The sequence below is a fragment of the Podarcis gaigeae genome (assembly GCF_964106915.1).
Source record: "Podarcis gaigeae genome assembly, chromosome: 14".
NCBI lineage: Eukaryota > Metazoa > Chordata > Lepidosauria > Squamata > Lacertidae > Podarcis > Podarcis gaigeae.
The window spans coordinates 25,288,525-25,308,590 of record NC_139690.1 but is presented as its reverse complement, the minus strand read 5'-3'; the positions used below and the strand labels follow the sequence as shown (position 1 = coordinate 25,308,590).

The following is a 20,066-nucleotide window of genomic DNA, read 5'->3' as shown; positions in this document are numbered from 1 at the left end:
ATCTGGAGACAGCTGCCTTAACGGTTGCTCGATAAACCCCCTTCTCCCTTTTTGCGTTCTGTCCTTCCCTTCCTGCAGGGCCATCAACGCCTCCCTCCGACTTGCGGCTGCATCCCATCAACCCATATGCCGTCCAGGTCCACTGGTGCCCCCCCTCTGAGCCAAACGGCATCATCGTGGAGTACCTCATCCTCTACAACGCCAACCACACTCAACCTGACGAGATGTGGACTCTGCTGACAAAAGAAGGTAAAAAAAATGCACAGAGGAAACTTTTGCGCAGCAGTACGGTAGTCGTTTAATTTTTCAACTTTCCTTCAGGGGTCATCTGCCAGAGGCAACATGCCAAGGTGAGCAGAGATGGCGGTGAATAGGTCTTTCTCTTCTTCTGCCACCCTCTCTCCCCCTCTTTGACACCCACATGAAATTGGACTGAGGGTTTCCCCACCCCTGTGCATCTTTGAAGAAGAAGCAATCTTCCTCAGCCTCAGCTCCTGAAGGAGCGTCTCCACCCCCATTGTTCATCCTGGACACTGAGGTCCAGCGCCAAGGGCCTTCTGGCGGTTCCTTCACTGCAAGAAGTGAAGTTACAGGGAACCAGGCTGAGGGCCTTCTCAGTGGTGGCGCCCACCCTGTGGAATGCCCTCCCATCAGATGTCAAAGAAATAAACAGCTATCTGACATTTAGAAGACATCTGAAGTCAGCCCTGTTTAGGGAAGTTTTTAATGACTGATGTTTTGATGTATTGTTAATCTTTTGTTGGAAGCCACCCAGAGTGTGCGGGGTATAAATAATATATTGTTATTATTATTACTACTACATGGGAGCCGCAGAACATCCGCTGTGTTTTTAACCAGTCTGTAACACTTGAGCACCTGCTGGGTTTCCTTTCTTGCTCAGGCAATACGTTCAGCACCGAAGTCCACGGGCTGGAGAGCAACACCCGGTATTTCTTCAAGATGGGAGCCAAGACGGTGGTTGGGTCAGGGCCGTACTCCAACGTCAAGGACGTGCAGACCTTGCAGGAGAAGTTCTCAGGTACACACAGCAGCGCACACAGTGCAAGGTGGGGTTCGCCTTGGCAGGCCGCGGCATCACCCTCTTCTCTTTGACTGCTCTCCTGTGTCCCTCAGATATGCTGGACGTTCACTCTGTCACGGGGATCATCGTGGGAATCTGCCTAGGCTTGCTGTGTGTCCTCTTCTGCATGTGCGCCAGCTTTCGCAACAACAAGCCAAGGTAGGTTTCTGCCTCGCCTTGGCCCAAAGTACTTCAGACCAAACGTTCGGCCATGAGCCTGCCATATCTGTATCGCAGCCTCTGTTCTGTGTCTTTTGTCTGAAGCCCTGGAGGGCCACTGCCATTCAGTGCAGATAGCAGTGAGCGAGATGTGCCAATAGTCTGACTCAGTCAAAGACTGTTTCCTATGGTGCTAGAGAAAGCATCGTCACGGACACACGTAGCAGGATAATCTCAGTATAATACAAAAGTAGCTACAACCCTAAAGTGTACCATAGCATATGTTTTTTGTATTGGCTAACTAACACAGCTGCCTTGCTGGAATTAGGAAGGCAGTGTCGCAGTTTTTGAAAGTAAAGGTCTCAGGTGCTGGCTGCATCTCCAGGCAGGACTGAAAAGAAACCCCTACTTGAAATCTTGGAGATCTTCCACCTGCCATTGTGGACAATAATGACCTAGATCAGGGGTCTGCAACCCGCGGCTCCGGAGCCGCATGTGGCTCTTTTACACCTTTGCCGCGGCTCTGGGGCGGATACTAGCGAGGGGAGGAGGCACATTGTGCGCCCCGACACTCCCCACTGTGGCGGGCGCTGTACTGGCTGTGACGTTGCATGGGGGCAGTGCGTGCGTTAGTCATGCACTGCCCCGACGTCATCTTCCCGCCCGCCCACTACATTGTAAGGGGCATGTACGCTGGTCACTGTTTTGAAGGGGAGTGAAGAACACACACACACAAAAAGGTAACTTGTTAATGTAATGTTTATTTCTACGAGGAGGAGTAATTTTGAGGGGTCAAACAAGGAAATAATAAAAAAGTGACAAAAAGGTTATTTTTATAATGACGAGTTTTGCGGCTCCCAGTTTTTTTTTCTCTTTGGAAATGGGTCCAAGTGGCTCTTTTTGTCTTAAAGGTTGCAGACCCCTGACCTAGATCAAGGTTTCCCAAACTGGCGTTTCCAGCTGTTTTTGGACTACAGTTCCCATCATCCCTGACCACTGGTCCTGCTAGTTAGGGATGATGGGAGTTGTAGTCCAAGAACAGCTGGAAACGCCAGTTTGGGAAACCCTGACTTAGATGGACCAGGGGTCTAACTCTGTATAAGGTAGCTTTCTGTTCTGTATATCATCCCACAGCAAATAAATCAGCAACTGGTCATTTAATAACGTGCTGCTATTGGCCAATAATGATCCTGTGCCTAGCACTGGTTCAGTTTGCTGGGAAATCTCCAGCATTCATTGAGCTGCAGGGGACGTTTCGTTACTGGTTGGTGAGCACTTAATCTTTTGTTCATTCACTCCTGCAGAGAGTCTGTGGCAGGCCTGGTTTCCCAAGCAGCCGGGAACCACACCTACTATCACCGGAGCCGGCAAACACCGTCCCTTCCTGTGGCCCCCTCCAACTCTCATGAACTGGAGTCCCTGATGACCCCGCTCTCTGATGATGCTCCCTCACCACCGGCGGACATCATGGAGCTGACTGAAGTGCGGGGCCTCATTCGTGGTTGCCCCCTGGATGACAGCACAGGCCACATCAAAAGAAAGGTATTTTATTTGGTCCTATGGTCCCCTTTCATGGGGATCCCCTTGCCACTTTGAAGGGAAACAAGCAGTCATCAGATAACCTGCTCCCAAGGTGGGTTGGATATTTTGGGGGAGGTTACATCTTACAGTTTGAATTGGGCCTCGAAATGTTGAAGGCAGTGAAGATATTTTAATGCTGGCAGATTATGTTCCTGGCAATCCTGAAAGCCCAAATTAGATTGCTTGGAAGGGGAAGGGGGACATGAAACACAGGACCTTCAAGGTGGCTTTCTCTGAAATGCTACCTGTTCCACACGCAGGGCCAGCTAGACAATGCATGGATGAGACGTTGGGAAGAGGGGGTTTGGATTTGTTAGGCACTGGGAGACATTTTGGGACATGCTGAGAATGTGCAAAAGTTCCCAGGCACCACTTCCACCAAGATGGAAGCAGGTTGCTAGAGCTTAAAATAAAAACAATTGCAGAGCAGCCTTTAACGTGATTGCTGGGGGTGGGGTGAAACTGAAAAGAGCCAAGGAGTGTCTGGTTTGGGGTGAAAATGATTATGACTATCCAGATGGGGCCAGATAAGTTCTGCAAAGAAAGTACATGATAGCCAATTGCAAGGCACATTTTGATTTTTTGGCTGAGTTCAGTAAGCATCTCTTCACCCACCCTCATTCAGTTCTCTCACATGGATCAGGCCTCTGCCCCACTCCCTTGCACCGCCAATAGAGAAAACATGTGCTGGGATCACAGGATTTGGGCAAAAGTGTGTTTGAGCAAAAATAATGTGAACCTTGAAGAGCACACAGAGCTGAAGGAGGAAGTGGGGAAGAGAGTCTCTTTTCCAGCTTCCTCCTTCAGCTGTATGTACTTTGCAAGGGAGGAAAAGGGAGCAGCGAAGAGGAGCAGGAGGCTGGTTCACAGATACCATAGGAAGACCTGAGTGGAGGACTTGCTGGCAACCAGTGCCCTCGGGCTTAGAAATTCAACAGTCCCCTGAGTTAAGCCATCCCTGTGGTAAGGTAGTGTAAAATAATAATTGCTAAACCTGGAGTACCAGAGAGAACTTCTGCAGTACAGAACCAAGCTAAATCATGTGTCTTAAGAGATGTCAGTGGATCCCACTTATTGCTTCCCAAGATGTTCTGCATGTGTATTTAGCCCATTCCCCTTCGCTGGTTGGGGCTTGGTGTTAGCAAACTGCAGAGTGCAAGAAATGGTCATGGATTTGAGCACCGTTCTTCTTCCTCTGAGGGATGCGGGTGGCGCTGTGGGTTAAACCACAGAGCCTAGGACTAGCCTCTCAGAAGGTTGGCAGTTCGAATCCCCGCGACGGGGTGAGCTCCCGTTGCTCGGTCCCTGCTCCTGCCAACCTAGCAGTTCGAAAGCATGTCATAGCACAAGTAGATAAATAGGTACCGCTCCGGCGGGAAGGTAAACGGCGTTTCCGTGCGCTGCTCTGGTTCGCCAGAAGCAGCTTGGTCATGCTGGCCACATGACCCGGAAGCTGTACGCCGGCTTCCTTGGCCAGTAAAGTGAGATGAGCGCCGCAACCCCAGAGTCGACCATGACTGGACCTAATGGTCAGGGGTCCCTTTACCTTCTTCCTCTGACTCCTTCTGTGGCCAGATGTTGCCCCATGCACAGATTTGCATCATAAGGTTCTGGAGCTTGGTGTGTTTTATGGACAGGCAGAAGGGGGGGGGGCTGCAGTCGTGCATCGTCCCCACTCCCACTCCACCCCCCCCCCAAGTCTTGCTGTCATGGCAGTTTCTGCTCCAAGATCCCTTTATAACTTTTTCTTTCTTTTGCAGCAACTTATTTTGCCTGCCAATTGTGCCGCCTTTGCTTTTCCTCCCCACTTCGCTTGCCCCTCCCCGCCCACCCTTTTTCTTTAAAGCTTCCCAGAGTTTGTCTGGAGCATTTCATTTCATTAGGGAATGTTTAATTGGCCTAATTTAGCTAATCAGTTTATGCCTGTCTTTGTAGCCTGTGGAGAATGTGTAAGGTAATTAGGAGATTGACTGAAACAAGTGTGTGGCGAGCGCGTGGGATTTCGCGTTGGCGTCAATCATGACATTTCTTGCGGGTCCCCAGCCCTGAAGAGAAAGCAGCCGTCAAGCTGGAGACGGGAAGGAGGGCAAAGTGCAGTCGGGTGGCAAGAGCTTTAGCTGGGCAGGGTAGAGTTTCTTTACAGCCAGAGGTTTTAACCTCTTTGTGGGTGGAGAAACGGAGGTGGACCTGGGTTCATGTTCTCTGTCTCCGCCAAGGACTCACCACATGGCCCTGGGGCAATTCACCCTCTCTTATCTTCCATTCCCTGTACAGTGGTACCTCGGGTTACAGACGCTTCAGGTTACAGACTCCACTAACCCAGAAATAGTGCTTCAGGTTAAGAACTTTGCTTCAGGATGAGAACAGAAATCGTGCTTCGGCGGCGCGGCAGCAGCAGGAGGCCCCATTGTTCCGCAGGTCCGTTCTTAACCTGAAACTGTTCTTAACTTGAAGCACCACTTTAGCTGATGGGGCCTCCTGCTGCTGCTGCGCCGCCGAAGCACGATTTCTGTTCTCAACCTGAAGCAAAGTTCTTAACCTGAGGTAAAATTTATGGGTTAGCGGAGTCTGTAACCTGAAGCACATGTAACCCGAGGTACCACTGTAATAGCTCCAGCTCAGCTGCTTGTAAACCGCTTACATAAGAACATAAAAAGAGCCTGGCTGCAGGATCAGGCCAAAGGGAGCCTATTTAGCTCAGCGTCCTGTTCTCACAGTGGCCATCCTGATGCCTCTGGGAAGCCCAGGAGGAGGACCTCAGCCCAGCAGCGCTCGTCCTGTGATTCCCAGCAGCTGGTATTCATAGGCTTCTGGCGGCAAAGGCAAAACACCACCACTGATAGCCCTCTCCTCCATGACTTTGTCCAGTCTTCTTTTAAAGCTATCCAAAGTGGTGGGCGTCACTCCCTCTTGTAGGATTGATTTCCATAGTTTGTTGGGGCTGCCATATGTCTGGAATTTCCTGAACATAGCTGGGATTCGGTCCTCATAAACAGCGCCTATGTCGGAAGTGTAGATTGAGCTATTAAAAATAGCTCAGAACATCACATTTAAGCTCAATGAGTTTGACCAAAAATAATTTTAAAAAACTCAACAACTTTTGTGTCAGGATTTTCACTTTTTGAAATACAGCAACCTTAAACTATATGTTGCATGAAGAAGTATTCGTCCTGAATTTTCGACCATTCAGCTTCAGTGGATGTCCGGAGTGACAATCTGACGGGGGGGGGGGGGGAGAGAAAAAGACTCTGTATCTACTGTGTCTCCCTTTACACACTTGTACAGCAGGTCAGGTGGCCAGGAGGAGTCATCTCCGAGACCCTGTGAGGCTTGTCTGAGGAAGCAGAAGTATAAGATCTTCCAAGAAATGCAACACGTGGTCTTCCCTTTCCTTTCAGGCTCGATATTATCTTCAGTAGGCAGATGCAGACTCTAAACATCAGAGCCAGCCCTGCCACTTGCCAGAGTGGGGCAGCTGCCTCAGGTGCCAGATGCTGGAGGTGTAACCCACCCCATCCTCCTGAGTCCCCAAAGCTAGCCTGTGCCCCCTAAACTTGCCTTCTGCCCTCTAGTATTGCGGGACAGAGGGGAAAGTTGACCCACAACCACTGTTGAAATAAGATTCAGCTGCCAGTCTGGTTAGATTTTGTTCATCGGGGCCGCTTACCTTTTTCAGTTTGAGGGCTGCAATCAGCCCTCCGGGGGGGGGGGGTGTCACATGCCACCCCATGCTCCCATGCACCCATTCACAGGAAAGCATGGAGACTCACAACCCCCCTTCAGCGGTTCTGTACAGATTTGCTGAGGAAAGGTGGAGAGTTGCCACCTCTGCTTCACGCATCAAACAATCAACCTGATGACTGGGAAAGGGGTGATTTGCACCCCCACCACTGGTCTCTGCCCACCTTAGCACCCTGTTTGCTTAATTTCTCCCCTCCTTGCCAACACTGCCAAAATCAGACAAGCTGAATTTTTTGAATCGTCCTTCAAGGGCAGCCCCACCGAGAGCATATTGCGGTAGTCCAGTCTGGAGAGCATGAAGTGCAGTGGCCAAGTCTTCCCATGACAGCCCTGCTGGAAAGGAAAGGGACAACCCAGAACCCCACAGGGCCTTTGCCAGGCAGGGAGGGACCTGGGCATGAGTGCCCTGAGCGCAGCAGCTGCGAGTGTTTTCTTTCAGCCTTGAGCTGGGCAGGGAGACATCTTCCACCTGGTCTCCACACCCCTGGCTGGCCACTAGAGGGGAGCAAAGACAATCTATGTTGAAGCCTGCCCTGCAGAGGGGTGTGTGTATGTGTGTGTGTGTGTTCGTTCTGCCACTACTGTCAGCATTTGGTGGGGGAAGGAAAGAGGCCTGCCCTCCTTCGAAGAGTCTCTGTGTAAGAGAGTCTCCATGTGGCTTCATCATCCATTGAGACCCCAGATTATCTTGGAAAACGTGGATGAACGCAACTCTTCTTCGCAGTTCCATCTGAGCTGTTTGGGGTTTGAGCAAGTGATGGGGAAGGGGTGTTTATCCATTTATCTCAAAGTCCTCACCCACCCCTCTCTTTTCACACCCACTGAGAGGCCCCTGCTGGCTAATCCTGCTGCTGCAAACTCATTTCCTTTGTCCTGGTGGCTTTGATGTCTGTGCTAACCCACCAACCCAGCCTGGATTAGGTTTTTAATGTAGCTGCTGGTCAGTTTCAGCTACAAGGAACAGCTGAAACTCCACAGTTTTCTGGTTTTCCAACCATCAGTTGGCCCAGTAAAAAGATGCAGCTTTCATCTTTGTCTTTCATTTTCCTTAACACAAACCATTATTGACAGGTGCCAGTTGTTCCCGGCCTTATTTTGAGACAGATTTTGGGGTGTGATTTCCACTTTATATCTACAAAAAAAGGGGGGGTTGGGAAGCTCAGGGTCTGTGTTGTTATTTTTCTAAAAGCAAATCTATGAGGTTTGGGGGAGGGGAGGAAATGTGGCTGCCTAACCAAGATCTGGCCCATACAGTCAAACATTGGTTCCTGAACGTTCCGTTTTGGAATGTTTTGGTTCCCGGATGCCAAAAACCCAGAAGTAACTGCTCTGGATTTTTAACGATTTTCGGAAGCCAAACGGCTTCCGAGCCATGTTTTTAACCCCCCCCCCATTGGCTTTGCAGCCACCCCATTGATCCTCGGTTTTCAAACTTTTTGGAAACCGAACAGTCTTCTGGAATGGATTAAGTAGTAGCATCTGATCCAAACTCAGCCAGCCCCAATCTGCCTACCTTCTTATCAGAGAGGCAGGCTGCATAACTTTAAAAGGGGTTAGAGTGATGTGCAGTGGGTTCCCCATGGGTATTTGCTTGGGGCTGCTGTGATTACAGGCTGGACTAGATAGGCCACTGGCCTGATCTAGCAGGGCCCCTCTTAACGTTTTTTACATTAATGGAAGATAAGTCTAGAAACGCCTGTTTTTTGGCTACATGAGGCCTTGTCATGGGCTGGTTGGACGCAGAGGAATAGTAGGAGGAACCTGGTGGGAGTCAACCTTGGAGCTGCCAATCAACAGTTAGCAAACCTGGACAGTGGATTTAGCCTAAGGTTTCCAGAATTTTTTCAATGAATCCAGGGACACTTAATTAATTAATTAATTACTACACATTCGGGGATGTTGATACTGCAGCGATGGCAGTGGCAGAGGGGCGGCTGCTGCCTTGACCTCAACCACCACATTTCCCCTTCCTCTGAGGCTTCTATCTCCTTTCTCCATGAGCCTGGGCAGCCCCTGAGTTGTGGGTTCTTTGGTGGTGGTGGAGGTGGTGGGGAAGCGGTGTGCGGTGGGTCAGTCATGGAAGGCGGAGAAGGAGGGCTGAGAGTGGTGGCGGCAGCGAGGCTCGGGCAGCACAATGCCTCCCTTCCCATTGTAGCATCCCCAATCCCATTCCTACTTGCGTGCAAGCAGGAGGGGGCGGGGATCCCTCAGCTGGGAAGGGAGGCTTCCTGTTGCCTAACTGAGAGATCCCTTCCCCGCTCCTGCTTGCACGCAAGTAGGAGTTGGGAGGCTGCTCCCTTAGGCAGCATGAAGCCTCCCTTCACAGCTTAGTTGCTGGGGTAAGGGAAGGTGGAGGCAGCCTGGAAGCTGCAATTTAGAGCCCCTGCACCACCATCATATGGGGACTTCTGAGCAGCTCCTGAAGCCAGCCAGAGCTAACTGTTCCGGGCTGCTGAAACTGCCACTGCTGCATTTCCCGGGGACATTAGATGAAATCCGTGGACATTCCGGGGATGAAATTTGTCCAGGGACTTATTCACAAATTCAGGGACTGTCCCCGAGAAACGGGGACGTCTGGTAACCCTAATTTAGCCATGCAGGCACCCAGGCCTCCCCTCCAAGGTGAGAAGTATTTCTATTGAATGTTTAGCAATCGTTTCTAAATTTGCCTCCATGCCTATAAATCTGGATATGTTTACTTGTGTCCCCTTTGGTCCTACTTTTTGGTGGCATATTTTTGGGGGGCGTTGTGCAGAGTTAGACATACTGTGAGTTGAAGAGTGAGAAGGGCCCTGAGGGGCTCGTCTTAAGAGTCTTAGGCGCTCTGATTTAGTCTTGGCTTGGAAGGGGTCCTTGGCCAAGAGATTGGCCCAGCTGCCCTGGCAATAAGATTGGCACAAGGAGGCTCTTTAACGTGCCCAGCTCACCCTTCCTTGTCCCTTCCCATCTGGATTATTGACAACGGCATGCCATGGAAAGGTCACGGCACGAGAGAAACACACAACATCTGGTGTGCTCCCCTCCACCTTTTGACGTGGAAACAAGGTCAGCTTGACTTGAGCCAAGGTCAGCCTCGAGTTACAAAGCATCACACTCTGATTTCTCACCCGCTCCACTGTTTCCGTGCCAGAACAGCAGCATGCTAAGCAGATGTCAGGGAAGGTCCCTCTACTCTAATCCTTCCTCCTGTTTCTCTCCCCCCCCCCCCAGAGTTAAAACATGATTGCATTTCTCTTTATAATCCAGTGTTAGAATCTGAAGGTCTGTAGCTCAGTGGCTAGAACACAGGTCCTGAATTCAATGTACAGCATCTTCAGGCATGACTGGGAGCGCATCCCTGTCTGAGAGCTGCTGCCAGTCAGTGTAGACAGCACTGAGATGATGATGATAATAATAATAATAATAATAATAATAATAATAATATTTTTTTATTTATACCCACCCTTCCTGGTTCAGGAAACCAGGCTCAGGGCAGCTAACCACAAAATTTAAAACACTTAATTGATGCTAAAAAAAACCACAACAGCATAAAATATGGTATAAAGTGTAAATAACAATAAAATCAAAAATCAATTTAGGGGGGAAATCCATCCAATAAACATTAGATGATCACCAGGGCTAGCTGGCTAAATTAGTCCCACTTGGGCCAGCGAGGAGACCAAGGGAGAACCAGCTGTGGGCTCCCAGAGCGGGCAATCTTCACAAAAAGGGGAGGGGGGAAGGAAGGGGAACAAAAGATCAGGTCAGGTTCAAATTGAAAGCCAGGCGGAATAGTTCTGTCTTACAGGCCCTGCGGAAGGAAGTTAAATTCTGCAGGGCCCTGGTCTCATGGCACAGAGCATTCCACCAGGTCGGAGCCATCACTGAGAAGGCCCTGGACCTTAGATAGATGGACCAAGGCTCTAACTTGGTATAAGGCAGCTTTAGACTAAGGATCATAGGTCAGCTTTAGAGCATCTGCTTTGCATGCAGAAGCCCCAGGTTCCATCCCCAATGGCTGGGGGAATCTCCTTCCCAGAATCCCGGAAGAGAAGCTGCTGCCAGTCCGTGTAGACCATTTTGAGTTCAATAGACCAATGGTCTGACTTTGGATAAGATAGATTCCTATGATCCCCCTCTAAGATATGAAATAGGGCATGCAGCTGATGGACTATATGCAATTGGCGGAAATGACCGGCAGAATCCGAGACTTGGGAGAAGAAAAGATTGAAGAAGACTGGAGGAAATTTAAGATTTATTTACAAAAATATTGTAATTTGGTGGAATGTTAAGAAGGGTGCTTGATTACAAAAAATTGGCCATCACTAATCTGGATTTGAACTGGAAGATAAGTGAGATTTTAGAAAACAAAATTGCTGAAGAATTGTTATTTATCATTTAAAAGAGCGACTATAAATTACATGATAATTTGCTTGGAAAAATGTATTGACAATGTAAGTGTGAACGGGAAACGTGAGGAAGTCCAAAAAGGTTTGAAAATTTGTAAAGACAAAAGGAATGTTGTTTATTATTTTTGTATTTTTTATAAAAAACCCTAATAAATATCTTTATAAAAAAAAAAAAGATATGAAATAGGGCTGGGGGTACTGAGAGCAGGACCTGGCATGCTTTGGGGTGGGAGGGGAAGGCGAGACAACACCCTGGCATTGCCAGTGGATATGGAGGCCTCCCTGGGTCCTCCTTGCAAGAGTGGGAGGGCTGTGGTATGCCATTTTCAATTTCCAGTTCATGGGAAGGTTGGGGAGTGGGTGGGTGGGAACAGCAGCCTCTGTACCTTTTGAAACACCTGAAAGCAAGTCCTTTTGCCCCAGCTGGGGGCCTCCAGCACCCAGAGAAACCGTCCCACTCTGGGATCTGGAAAAGGCCAACTTGAGAGCTAACCAGCTCAAGCTCTGAAAGGCCAGGCAAAGGCCCAAAGTGTTGTGCGTGGTAGTTTTTATGGCAAACCGGAGAGGAGGAGGAGGAGGAGAGGATAAAGGAGCCTGGACAAGTTCTCTTCTAGCTGTATAATTTAATTAGACTTGCAAACAGGCTAACACTTGTGGCTCACGGGATTGGAGAACGCCGCAGAGGAGCAGGTTTTGGCCTGGTTTATGAAGCAATAGTTTTTGAGTCTGGGATCAGGGGCTGGGGGGAGTGAGCAGGATTTGGCCAGGCAGCTGAAACCTCTTGAAGGAGATCATCCAATGCAAGATAAACCACAGGACTGCCAGCCTCCTATTTTAAAATGTCGCAGCATCACTGCTGCCTGATTCTTTCTCTCACATGCCTGTGGTTCGTTCTCTCTGTCTCTCTCTCTCTCTCTCCTGCCAGGTTAACAGCCCAATTCACTTTTTCATTTCCCATCTTGCTGCCTTCCTCTTCCTCTTCCTCTTCCTCCTCCTCTAGTCAGGTTTTGGCTGTTGTCTCCACACAAGGGAACCTATTTGCAAAGACAGGAGCCCATCCCTAGCTGATATTGTTTTCCTTTTGGCGATTTTGACAGGGGAAGAAAACCCATGGCCTTTTGAAACACATACATCATGTATCCTTGTGAATGAATTTACTTGGTCCAAACTAGTCCAAAGCTGAGCACCTAGGGGCAGAAAGACAAGAAACTCATTCTTCCATCCTGCCCGCTCCCACAAACAAACAAGCAAGTTAGTTTCCTTAAGTCTGCAAAGGCAGACTTGAAACATGTGAGCCAAAGCCAGAGAAATTCAGAACCTAGCAGGGGAAGAAATGATGTAAAGCTGAATAAATTTGTCTAACTTCAGAAGACTGCAAAATTCTGTTTCTGTTGCTTTTTTAAAAAAAGCAATTAACCCAGCTGTCTTTAATATTTTTATTTTGTTACAAGTCACTAAGCGGTAAGAAACTCATTAAAGCGTAGAACGCTTTGCAAGAGTTCATATACACTTTGTTGAGGCTCTTTTTGCCCTCATTCTCACTAGAGTGCTAGACTGCAGATGAGGGCTCACATCACTGAATACTCCTCTGTACAAAAAAATAAAAAAAGTTTTAATCCCCTCACCTAGAAAGCTAGCATGTCATGCAGCTGTTGACTACCTTTCTCCCTGACATACTAATTATGTGCTGGGATTAATTCCTTATTGCATTTGGCTACCTTAAGTCCAAAGTGACTCAGCCAAGACTCACCTCAGTGGAAACAAAGCCTTTATTTCATTATTTCACCAGGGCTTCAAACTGGTTGGAGAAGAGCAGCCTTACTGGTGCCCTCCAGATGTTTTAGACAGCTGTGCTGGCTAGGACTGACAGGAGTTGTGGTCTGAAACATCTGGGAAAGGCTGGCAAGGAACAGCCTTTTCCTTTTTTGCATTACTAAAAGTTCATTTAGTTTACCTTTGTTTATTTCCACTGCTTCCATTTGCCTTGCAAATCCCAGCAGCAAAGTGTCCCCAAAACCCTTAGGCTTTATTTCCACCCACAGACCTTGGATCTTCCTGTGTGGCACCAGAGATAATGTCCCTTCTTTTCCTTACAATTCTGTAGCCTCCCTGGGAGAAATCGCTGAGCAGCTGGGCAAACAGCATCGCTGGCTATGGAGACGCAGCTCCCAAAGATCCCACCATGGCTTTGAACGGATCATTGAAGATGGCGTCCAATGGAGGGCAAAAGGTCTTGCTGCAAGCACTGGTCTATGAGGTTGTTACGGTGTGTATTCCCAGCAGGGGGATTCTTGCTGTTTGGAACAAGAAGGAAAAGATTTGTTTGCAGGGCTCACATAACACTGGGGACTGCGAAGTTACATTTAAATTCCTGGCTTCTCCTCAGAATGCCTGGCTGACTATTTACCAGGATAAAGTGTGTTCTGTCAACAGAGCACCCATAGGAATTTCCCCAGGTTGGTGCCAGGGGTCAGCATAATTTGGCTGACTCAGACTCTAGTGATTTCCCTTGATCTAGACGTTATACTTTTTTGTGTGTGTACATCACCAGATCTTAACCTGTTACAGTATTTGTAAGGTTGGATTCCAAATATCATTGAATTTGCCCATTTCAACTCTGTGTTTATATGCAAGTTGTTCATATGTTTGTATAAGTTTTCAATCTAATCGTAGAAGGGAGCCACATTTTTATTTTTCCAATTCATCAGTATCAGTCTTCTTGCTGTGGTAAGGGCACAGAGAGTCCACCCACATTGTCCTTTCGTAAGGTTCCATGCTCTGCGTATATAATTCAAGAGGATATTTTGCTCTGTAAATGCAAGGTTGTTCCATGCAGTTCTGTTGATAATTTCAGTTATCTTCTGCCAAAAACCTTTCAATATAGGACAATGAAAAAACACATATTTTAGAGAAGCATTATCCCGGTTGCATCTCTAGCAGTTAGATATCTTAGCACTTTTTAACACAAACGTAATGGGGTTCAGTATATTCTAAATATTACTTTTTGTTGTATGAGCCTCAATTTAAGGCCCAGAGACATTATACTTCAGTTGATGCAGCCTAGAATAGAATTTGCGTTTTTTGCTATCACACTGTTGACTCATGTTAAGCTTGTGTTCACTAAGATCTGCAGATCCTTTTCATATGTTCTGCTGTCAAGCCAGGTGTTCCTCATCCTGCGTTTGTTCAAGATGCACCTCCTGCTTTTCGATAAACACACCTTGCAGTATTTCACCACTGTTCCTACTCTTTGCTTGTCTCTTTCATAATACAGAACGATGCGAACAAGGAACACGCCCCCAGCAGCCTCAACCAGATGGAAGCAGAGGTCATTGTCCACTCCGACTTCTCAGCCTCTGACCGAGATTTTGACTCCCAGCTTTGTGTGCTGGACGGGGAACCTGTTCTCTCTGAGGACTGCGAACGGGAACACCTCCATGCGGAGGACTCGTCACGGCAGGCGTCCCCCAGCCTGAGCCTCACCAAAGTGTCCCGGGACCAAGAAAATGAGAGTGACCCTGACGCCCACAGTGTGTTGCTCAGGATAGATGGACAGGCCCACAAGATGGCCGCTGAATTTCTTGAGACAGACACTGGCTTCCCCAGGCCTGGCCAAAGCCTGGACTCGGCTGAGAGCGGGGACTATGACTCCCTTCCAGAAGGGGGAGAAGATGCGCAAGCCAACCTGCGCAAGGCTTTCCCCACAGGCCAGTCACAGGCCCTCTTGTGTAGCAGCCTCTCTAGTATAATCAATTCACCCTCAGTGTTTGAGAGTGTGGCCTGCGTCCACCATCTTTGAAGAGGGCGTTGACTATAAACCTTTGACCAGAGCAGAGCTTAGAAGTAACGTAATACCTATTAAATAAGGCTTAGCCCTCGATGGTACTAAATAGCCTCACAGTTCCTGGTTTGGAGGAGGAGGAGGGCCTGGAAACCCCCAGACAGCAACTGCTGCCAGACAGAGTAGACAATACCAAGCTAGATGGACTCGTATAAGGCAGCTTCCTGTGTTCCTGTAAGAAGGTACAGCAGCGCCTCCCAAACGTTTTTACTGTGGAGACCACCTCCTAACCCCACAAGTATTTTGCCTTTGCGTTAGGACCCCAGAAGCTGCTGCCTGTCTTATTTTGTGAGCAGTTCTCCTGCAGCGCCCACTTTGGAAAGATTTTATGTGGCTGCTGAGGGTCAAGGAGGTGCCAGGGACTGGTATTCTGGGGTCACAAAGGGCCAGGGTGGGCCACACAAGGCCCTCAGGGTGTTTTCATCCCACCAGGATTTCCTCCCTCCAGCCCACACAACCCTTTTGGTGGTTGCCATGCAGCCAGGAGGAGCCTTGGTGCAATGGAATGAGCGCTGCTCCCTTCTGACGTTGGCACCAGTGTATGGCGCAAAGTAAGCAGGTCTTTGGGTCCAGCTTTTATGAGGCCTTTTGGCAATCTGGCCTTGCAGAGGAGCAGTAGATTGTGTGACTTGTGAAACTGACCCGGGATCTCTTATGCCAGGGTCTCCCTTTGCTGACACAGGGCCTAAACAGGTGGGGTGCACTGCCTCTCATCTGGCTAAGCTGTTCCCTCAACCTACCACCCCGTGCAAGGATGGTGGTATTGGTTTGTAGCTGCTGAGCCCTTTAACTGGGGGGCAGGGATACCTTTGTCAACCCCTGGCACCAATTCAGCTTATTTCATATGCAAGATTAGGAGGAAAGGGGCACTTTCCACATTCAGCCTCGAGGGGGATGCTTTTTACAAGTCTTAAAGACTATGTGATGAGGCGTGTGTTTTTTTACCCCAATAGGAATATTTTAATTATATTAAATATCAACTATCCAGAATTAATGCTTTTACCCCTACTTTTAAAAACAGGAAATAGAACCCCCATGCCTAATGGCATCCGTAACTGGAAATGCCAAAAATGAATTTGCATTAGCATAACATAAATGCACATTTTGTTCAAACAGATCTCAGTTGAAATAACATAGTTAGAGAAATCCGACCGCCTCCCTCCGTGTGCATGTCTTGTTTTGAACTCTACTTAAAAACACAGGTAGAGAGAAGTCACCGCGGCAGACAGAGGGATGAGAGCTGATTCAGCATGGAAGGCCATTTGAATGGTCACCTCTCTCAACCTACTTTCAGCTTAAAACTTTTGTCTCCTGGTGACATTTTCCAAGTGTGTGATACACAGCAATCAGGATAGTTAAAGCTGCAGTTCTGCAGTTTCTGGGAGGTTGTTGGATCTCCCTCTCTGAAGTAGAAGAGGAAACTGTGTTGTGTTGTGCATCAAGTGTGCATTAGAAGCTCTGAACTGAAACTGGGCACTACACACACACACACACACACACACACACACACACACACACCTTTATCAACCCCTGCCCCAAAAGCAGAATAAAAGTTTAACCACCTATGTAAAAAGGGCCAGTAAAAGGGCCCAGGGAACAATATGATGATCCTTTCTCACTTGCCTTTGGTCCAAGGGCTCCAGTAATGTATTTCTACTACCAGCACGTAGAATTCAGCCTGCAGGTATTGCGAGTGCACTGCACCGCAGCTCATCTGGTGTTCTTCTGGTGCTTAAAAGGAGCCCCAACCAACCTGGCCCTCAACATCCAGCAGCAGGAAAGCGTTGGGGTGAGGGCACAGTGGGGCTGTGGAACTGTTCCGAAACGCTCAACCTATTCCTTGGATCTCCCTCCACCTCCCAGGCAGGCATCCTATTGGGTTGCATCCTCTACCAATGCTGACTTTTCTGATTGAATAGAGGGTCACCCCTGTGCCCCTTGCAATGCTGCTGGAACATCCCTGCTCCCTCACCTTATGTGAGAGTTGCAGTATTTAGGGCCGGTTTATAGGTTCAGCCGAATCAAGTGGTATGAAGGTTTTATTGGCCCGGACAACAGTTTCACTTTAGCCTTCACGCTGACATGCTCACAACCACAGGTCAGCTTTTCCTCCCTTGCATTGAAAGCCTTTCCACGGGGGTGGAGAGCCTCAGTCCTGGGGGGGTCAAAGATGCACACACCTCCATGGGCCTCTTGATCTGGCAATGCAGCCCTCCTAGGTGCTTTTGCCCAGCTGAGCTGTGTCCCTGAACTGCAATACTGCCTCCTGTTTGTCTCATGGAGAATGCGGAGGGGCAGGTGGGGCTGTAGGAACCCCTTAAGTTGGCACACCTCTAAATCTAGCCTACTGTACCTCCATTCATTCTGCCTCTGGCCCCCATGCAGCACTGGCATGCGGCCCCCGGGAGGTTACCCACAGGTGAATCTGGCCCTGGGGCTGAGAAAGCTCCCCACTCCCGTCCTTTCCCTATGTTTTCTGTGTTCATCATCAGCAGGAAAGCAGCCATCCCCTTGCCCCCATGTTTCTGGTGGATGCTGGCCCTTTCTTTGCAGGCAGGTGTTGCCGCCACTTATTACACACTCTGCGAGTGCTTCTAACAACTTGTTCCGAAAATAGAGAACCATCTCCAGCAACTGGGTCACCTCACTAGCCTGGATGTTTGTGTTAACACAGGCCGCTTTCCAGGCAGGAAGCCCTCCTGCCTCAGCCCCACTGAAAGGAACGGGGGTCCATTTAGGGCTCTTGTTAATTTCACTGTGGGCTCGGTGAGGAATTCCTGCTGCGATGGGGCCCTCTAGGTTCTTGTACCTAATATTTTAGGTATTGGCCTCTCTCTTTTTTCTCCTTTTTAATGTATGACAATGTATTTTTTATTTCCTCAGAGCATCTTTATATTATTTAATTTTTATATGAAAAAGGAAAAAAAATCTAGTAGTGTGTGTCTCTAGTGTAGCATTTGTACTGCTATTTCTCTATGGTGTTTTCCCCCCCTCCTTAACACAACAACTACCTCATGCTTGTTTTTTTTTATTAAAAAAAGGAAGAATAAAAGCAGTAGATTTTTGCTCCTTTGCTGTGTTTGTTCTTATTCTTTTGTAAAAAATATATAAGTTAACTAAGTATCTATGAGTCATAGCCAAGGCTTAACCCACTCAGAACATTGAACATGGCTACTTTTCATTTCAATGGGTGGGTAGGATTAGCACTGGACACTGAGGTCCAGCTCTGAGGGCCTTCTGGTGGTTCCCTCACTGCGAGAAGTGAGGTTACAGGGAACCAGGCAGAGGGCCTTCTCAGTAGTGGCGCCTGCCCTGTGGAACGCCCTCCCATCAGATGTCAAGGAAATAAACAACTACCGGTATCTGACTTTTAGAAGACATCTGAATGCAGCCCTGTTTAGGGAAGTTTTTAATGTTTGATGTTTTATTGCATTATTATTATTATTATTATTATTATTATTATTATTATTATTCTGTTGGGAGCCACCCAGTGTGGCTGGGAAAACCCAGCCAGATGGGCGGGGTATAAATCATCATCATCATCATCATCATCATACAATTCACTTTTACAAAGTGTGCCTGCAGCTGCTGGCTTGGAGGCTTTAAAAAGGGTTCAGACAAACCCATAGTGCCCTCGGGCCCCTGCCCATTGACCAAGGAACCATGTCTCCTGGGGGGTTCCACCCTCTGCCTCCCAGAAAGAACATGGCAAGGAAGAGACTCAACCTGGTATCACTTCCTCTGCCTTCTTCTTTGCTTTTCCCTGTCACTTGATTGAAGGGGAAATAAGCAAAACCAGAGGTTTTGAGGGTTTCATTAGATCTGGGGATATTAAATCAGGTCTGGCTTTAGAAGCCGCCCCTCCACCCTGTCGCTGGACCTGCCAATCACAGATTAATGAACTCCATCATGCCCATTGGTTATTTACATACATGTTGATAGGTTTTAAATGAACTGGAACCACTCAGGAAATAGATTTACATGCTGGTGTGGCCATCAGGATGAAAACATCTGCTGTGTGCAGCAACAGTTAGGGAAGAAAGTAAACCAGATGTTGGACTTAATTACAAAAAGCAGAATGAGAAAGGGGGGGCATTCTACTGAGAGCTACTGGGGTGGTGAGGGGGTGTTCACAGGATGTACTCCTCGAAATAGCCAGGTCCGATTTCCTGCCAGCATTAGACATGGTCAGGGAGGTATAAATTCCGGGGGGGGGGGGACAGCAGGGGGGTAGGGTGCTACATCCTTCTCCTGACCACCACCTCCCCCCTGGAAATCTCACATCTCAATCTATTTTTAATATTTCTTTTTTCCCAGATGGGCTCCCAAATTGGAAGTCTTGGGAGAAGCATCAGTGGCAGTTGTGCAGTGTTCTGGGTGAAAGCAGGTGGTGGAGAGAGGCTGGTGTTTCTGTTTTTTTTTTTTTTTTAAAGTAATATTTATTAAAAGTTTAAGAATTACAGAAAGAAGAAAGAAAACAAAGTTAAACAAAACAATACATTACAATACATAAAACAACAACAAAAAACACTACTTATGTTTACAAAACAAACAAAAACAGAAAAAATTAAAAACACATCCAATATTTCCATATCTTATCCTTCATTTACTTGTTTCATCGACCTCCTCACACCTCCCTTTTTTTGTATTCTAGTTCAGTTAGCTATTTCAGCAAATCCTATCCACCGTTCTCAGTTTTTGTCCTATAATTTATCTTAACACAATCTAACCTTACTTTTTTCCCCTTTGACCCATTAACAATCTATTTTTACTTAATTCTTTATAACATTTCTGCTAAAGCCATATAACTTCATTCCAGCATCCTTATAACATTCATTAATTTTACAATGTTTCTGTAAATAGTCTTTAAATTTTTTCCAATCTTCTTCCACCGACTCTTCTCCCTGGTCTCGGATTCTGGTTTTCTGCAGCAAGGTCTCGGAGGCTGGTGTTTCTGCAGCAAGGTTATTTGCAGAGTCCCCGTCTTCAGTGTCCTAGTCATTCAAATGGCATTAAATATTCATATATCTAAAAGACAATCCTATTTTAAAAAAGCTAGATGAAAACATTCCACCCACACAAAAAGACCAAAGAGCTGATGAAAAAGAAGTTTTTGCCTGGCACCTAAAAGATGTATAATGATGGCGCCAGGTGAGCCTCTTTGGGGAGAGCATTCCACTAATGGGGGGCCATCACTGAAAAGGTGTGTTCTTGTGTTGCCACCCTCCAGACCTCCATGAAGGGGGCCCATCTACAGATGACAATCACAGGGTCC

General features: G+C 47.8%; 1 protein-coding gene and 1 long non-coding RNA gene across 3 annotated transcripts in view; both read left to right on the top strand.

Annotated features, from left to right (window-relative positions):
• Positions 1 to 17,860, top strand: part of IGDCC4 (immunoglobulin superfamily DCC subclass member 4) — a 75,817-nt gene extending 57,957 nt beyond the window's left edge. For both annotated transcript variants that reach the window (XM_083713066.1, XM_083713067.1), the window contains exons 15-20: positions 79 to 249; positions 902 to 1,039; positions 1,135 to 1,240; positions 2,545 to 2,782; positions 13,055 to 13,216; positions 14,225 to 17,860. In XM_083713066.1, coding sequence (XP_083569192.1) covers positions 79 to 249; positions 902 to 1,039; positions 1,135 to 1,240; positions 2,545 to 2,782; positions 13,055 to 13,216; positions 14,225 to 14,749 — 1,340 coding nt within the window. In that variant the 3' untranslated portion in view covers positions 14,750 to 17,860. The remainder of the gene's footprint in view (positions 1 to 78; positions 250 to 901; positions 1,040 to 1,134; positions 1,241 to 2,544; positions 2,783 to 13,054; positions 13,217 to 14,224) is intronic.
• LOC310831985 overlaps positions 1 to 20,066 on the top strand; it is a 372,207-nt gene that overhangs the window by 88,539 nt on the left and 263,602 nt on the right. The window lies entirely within an intron of this gene.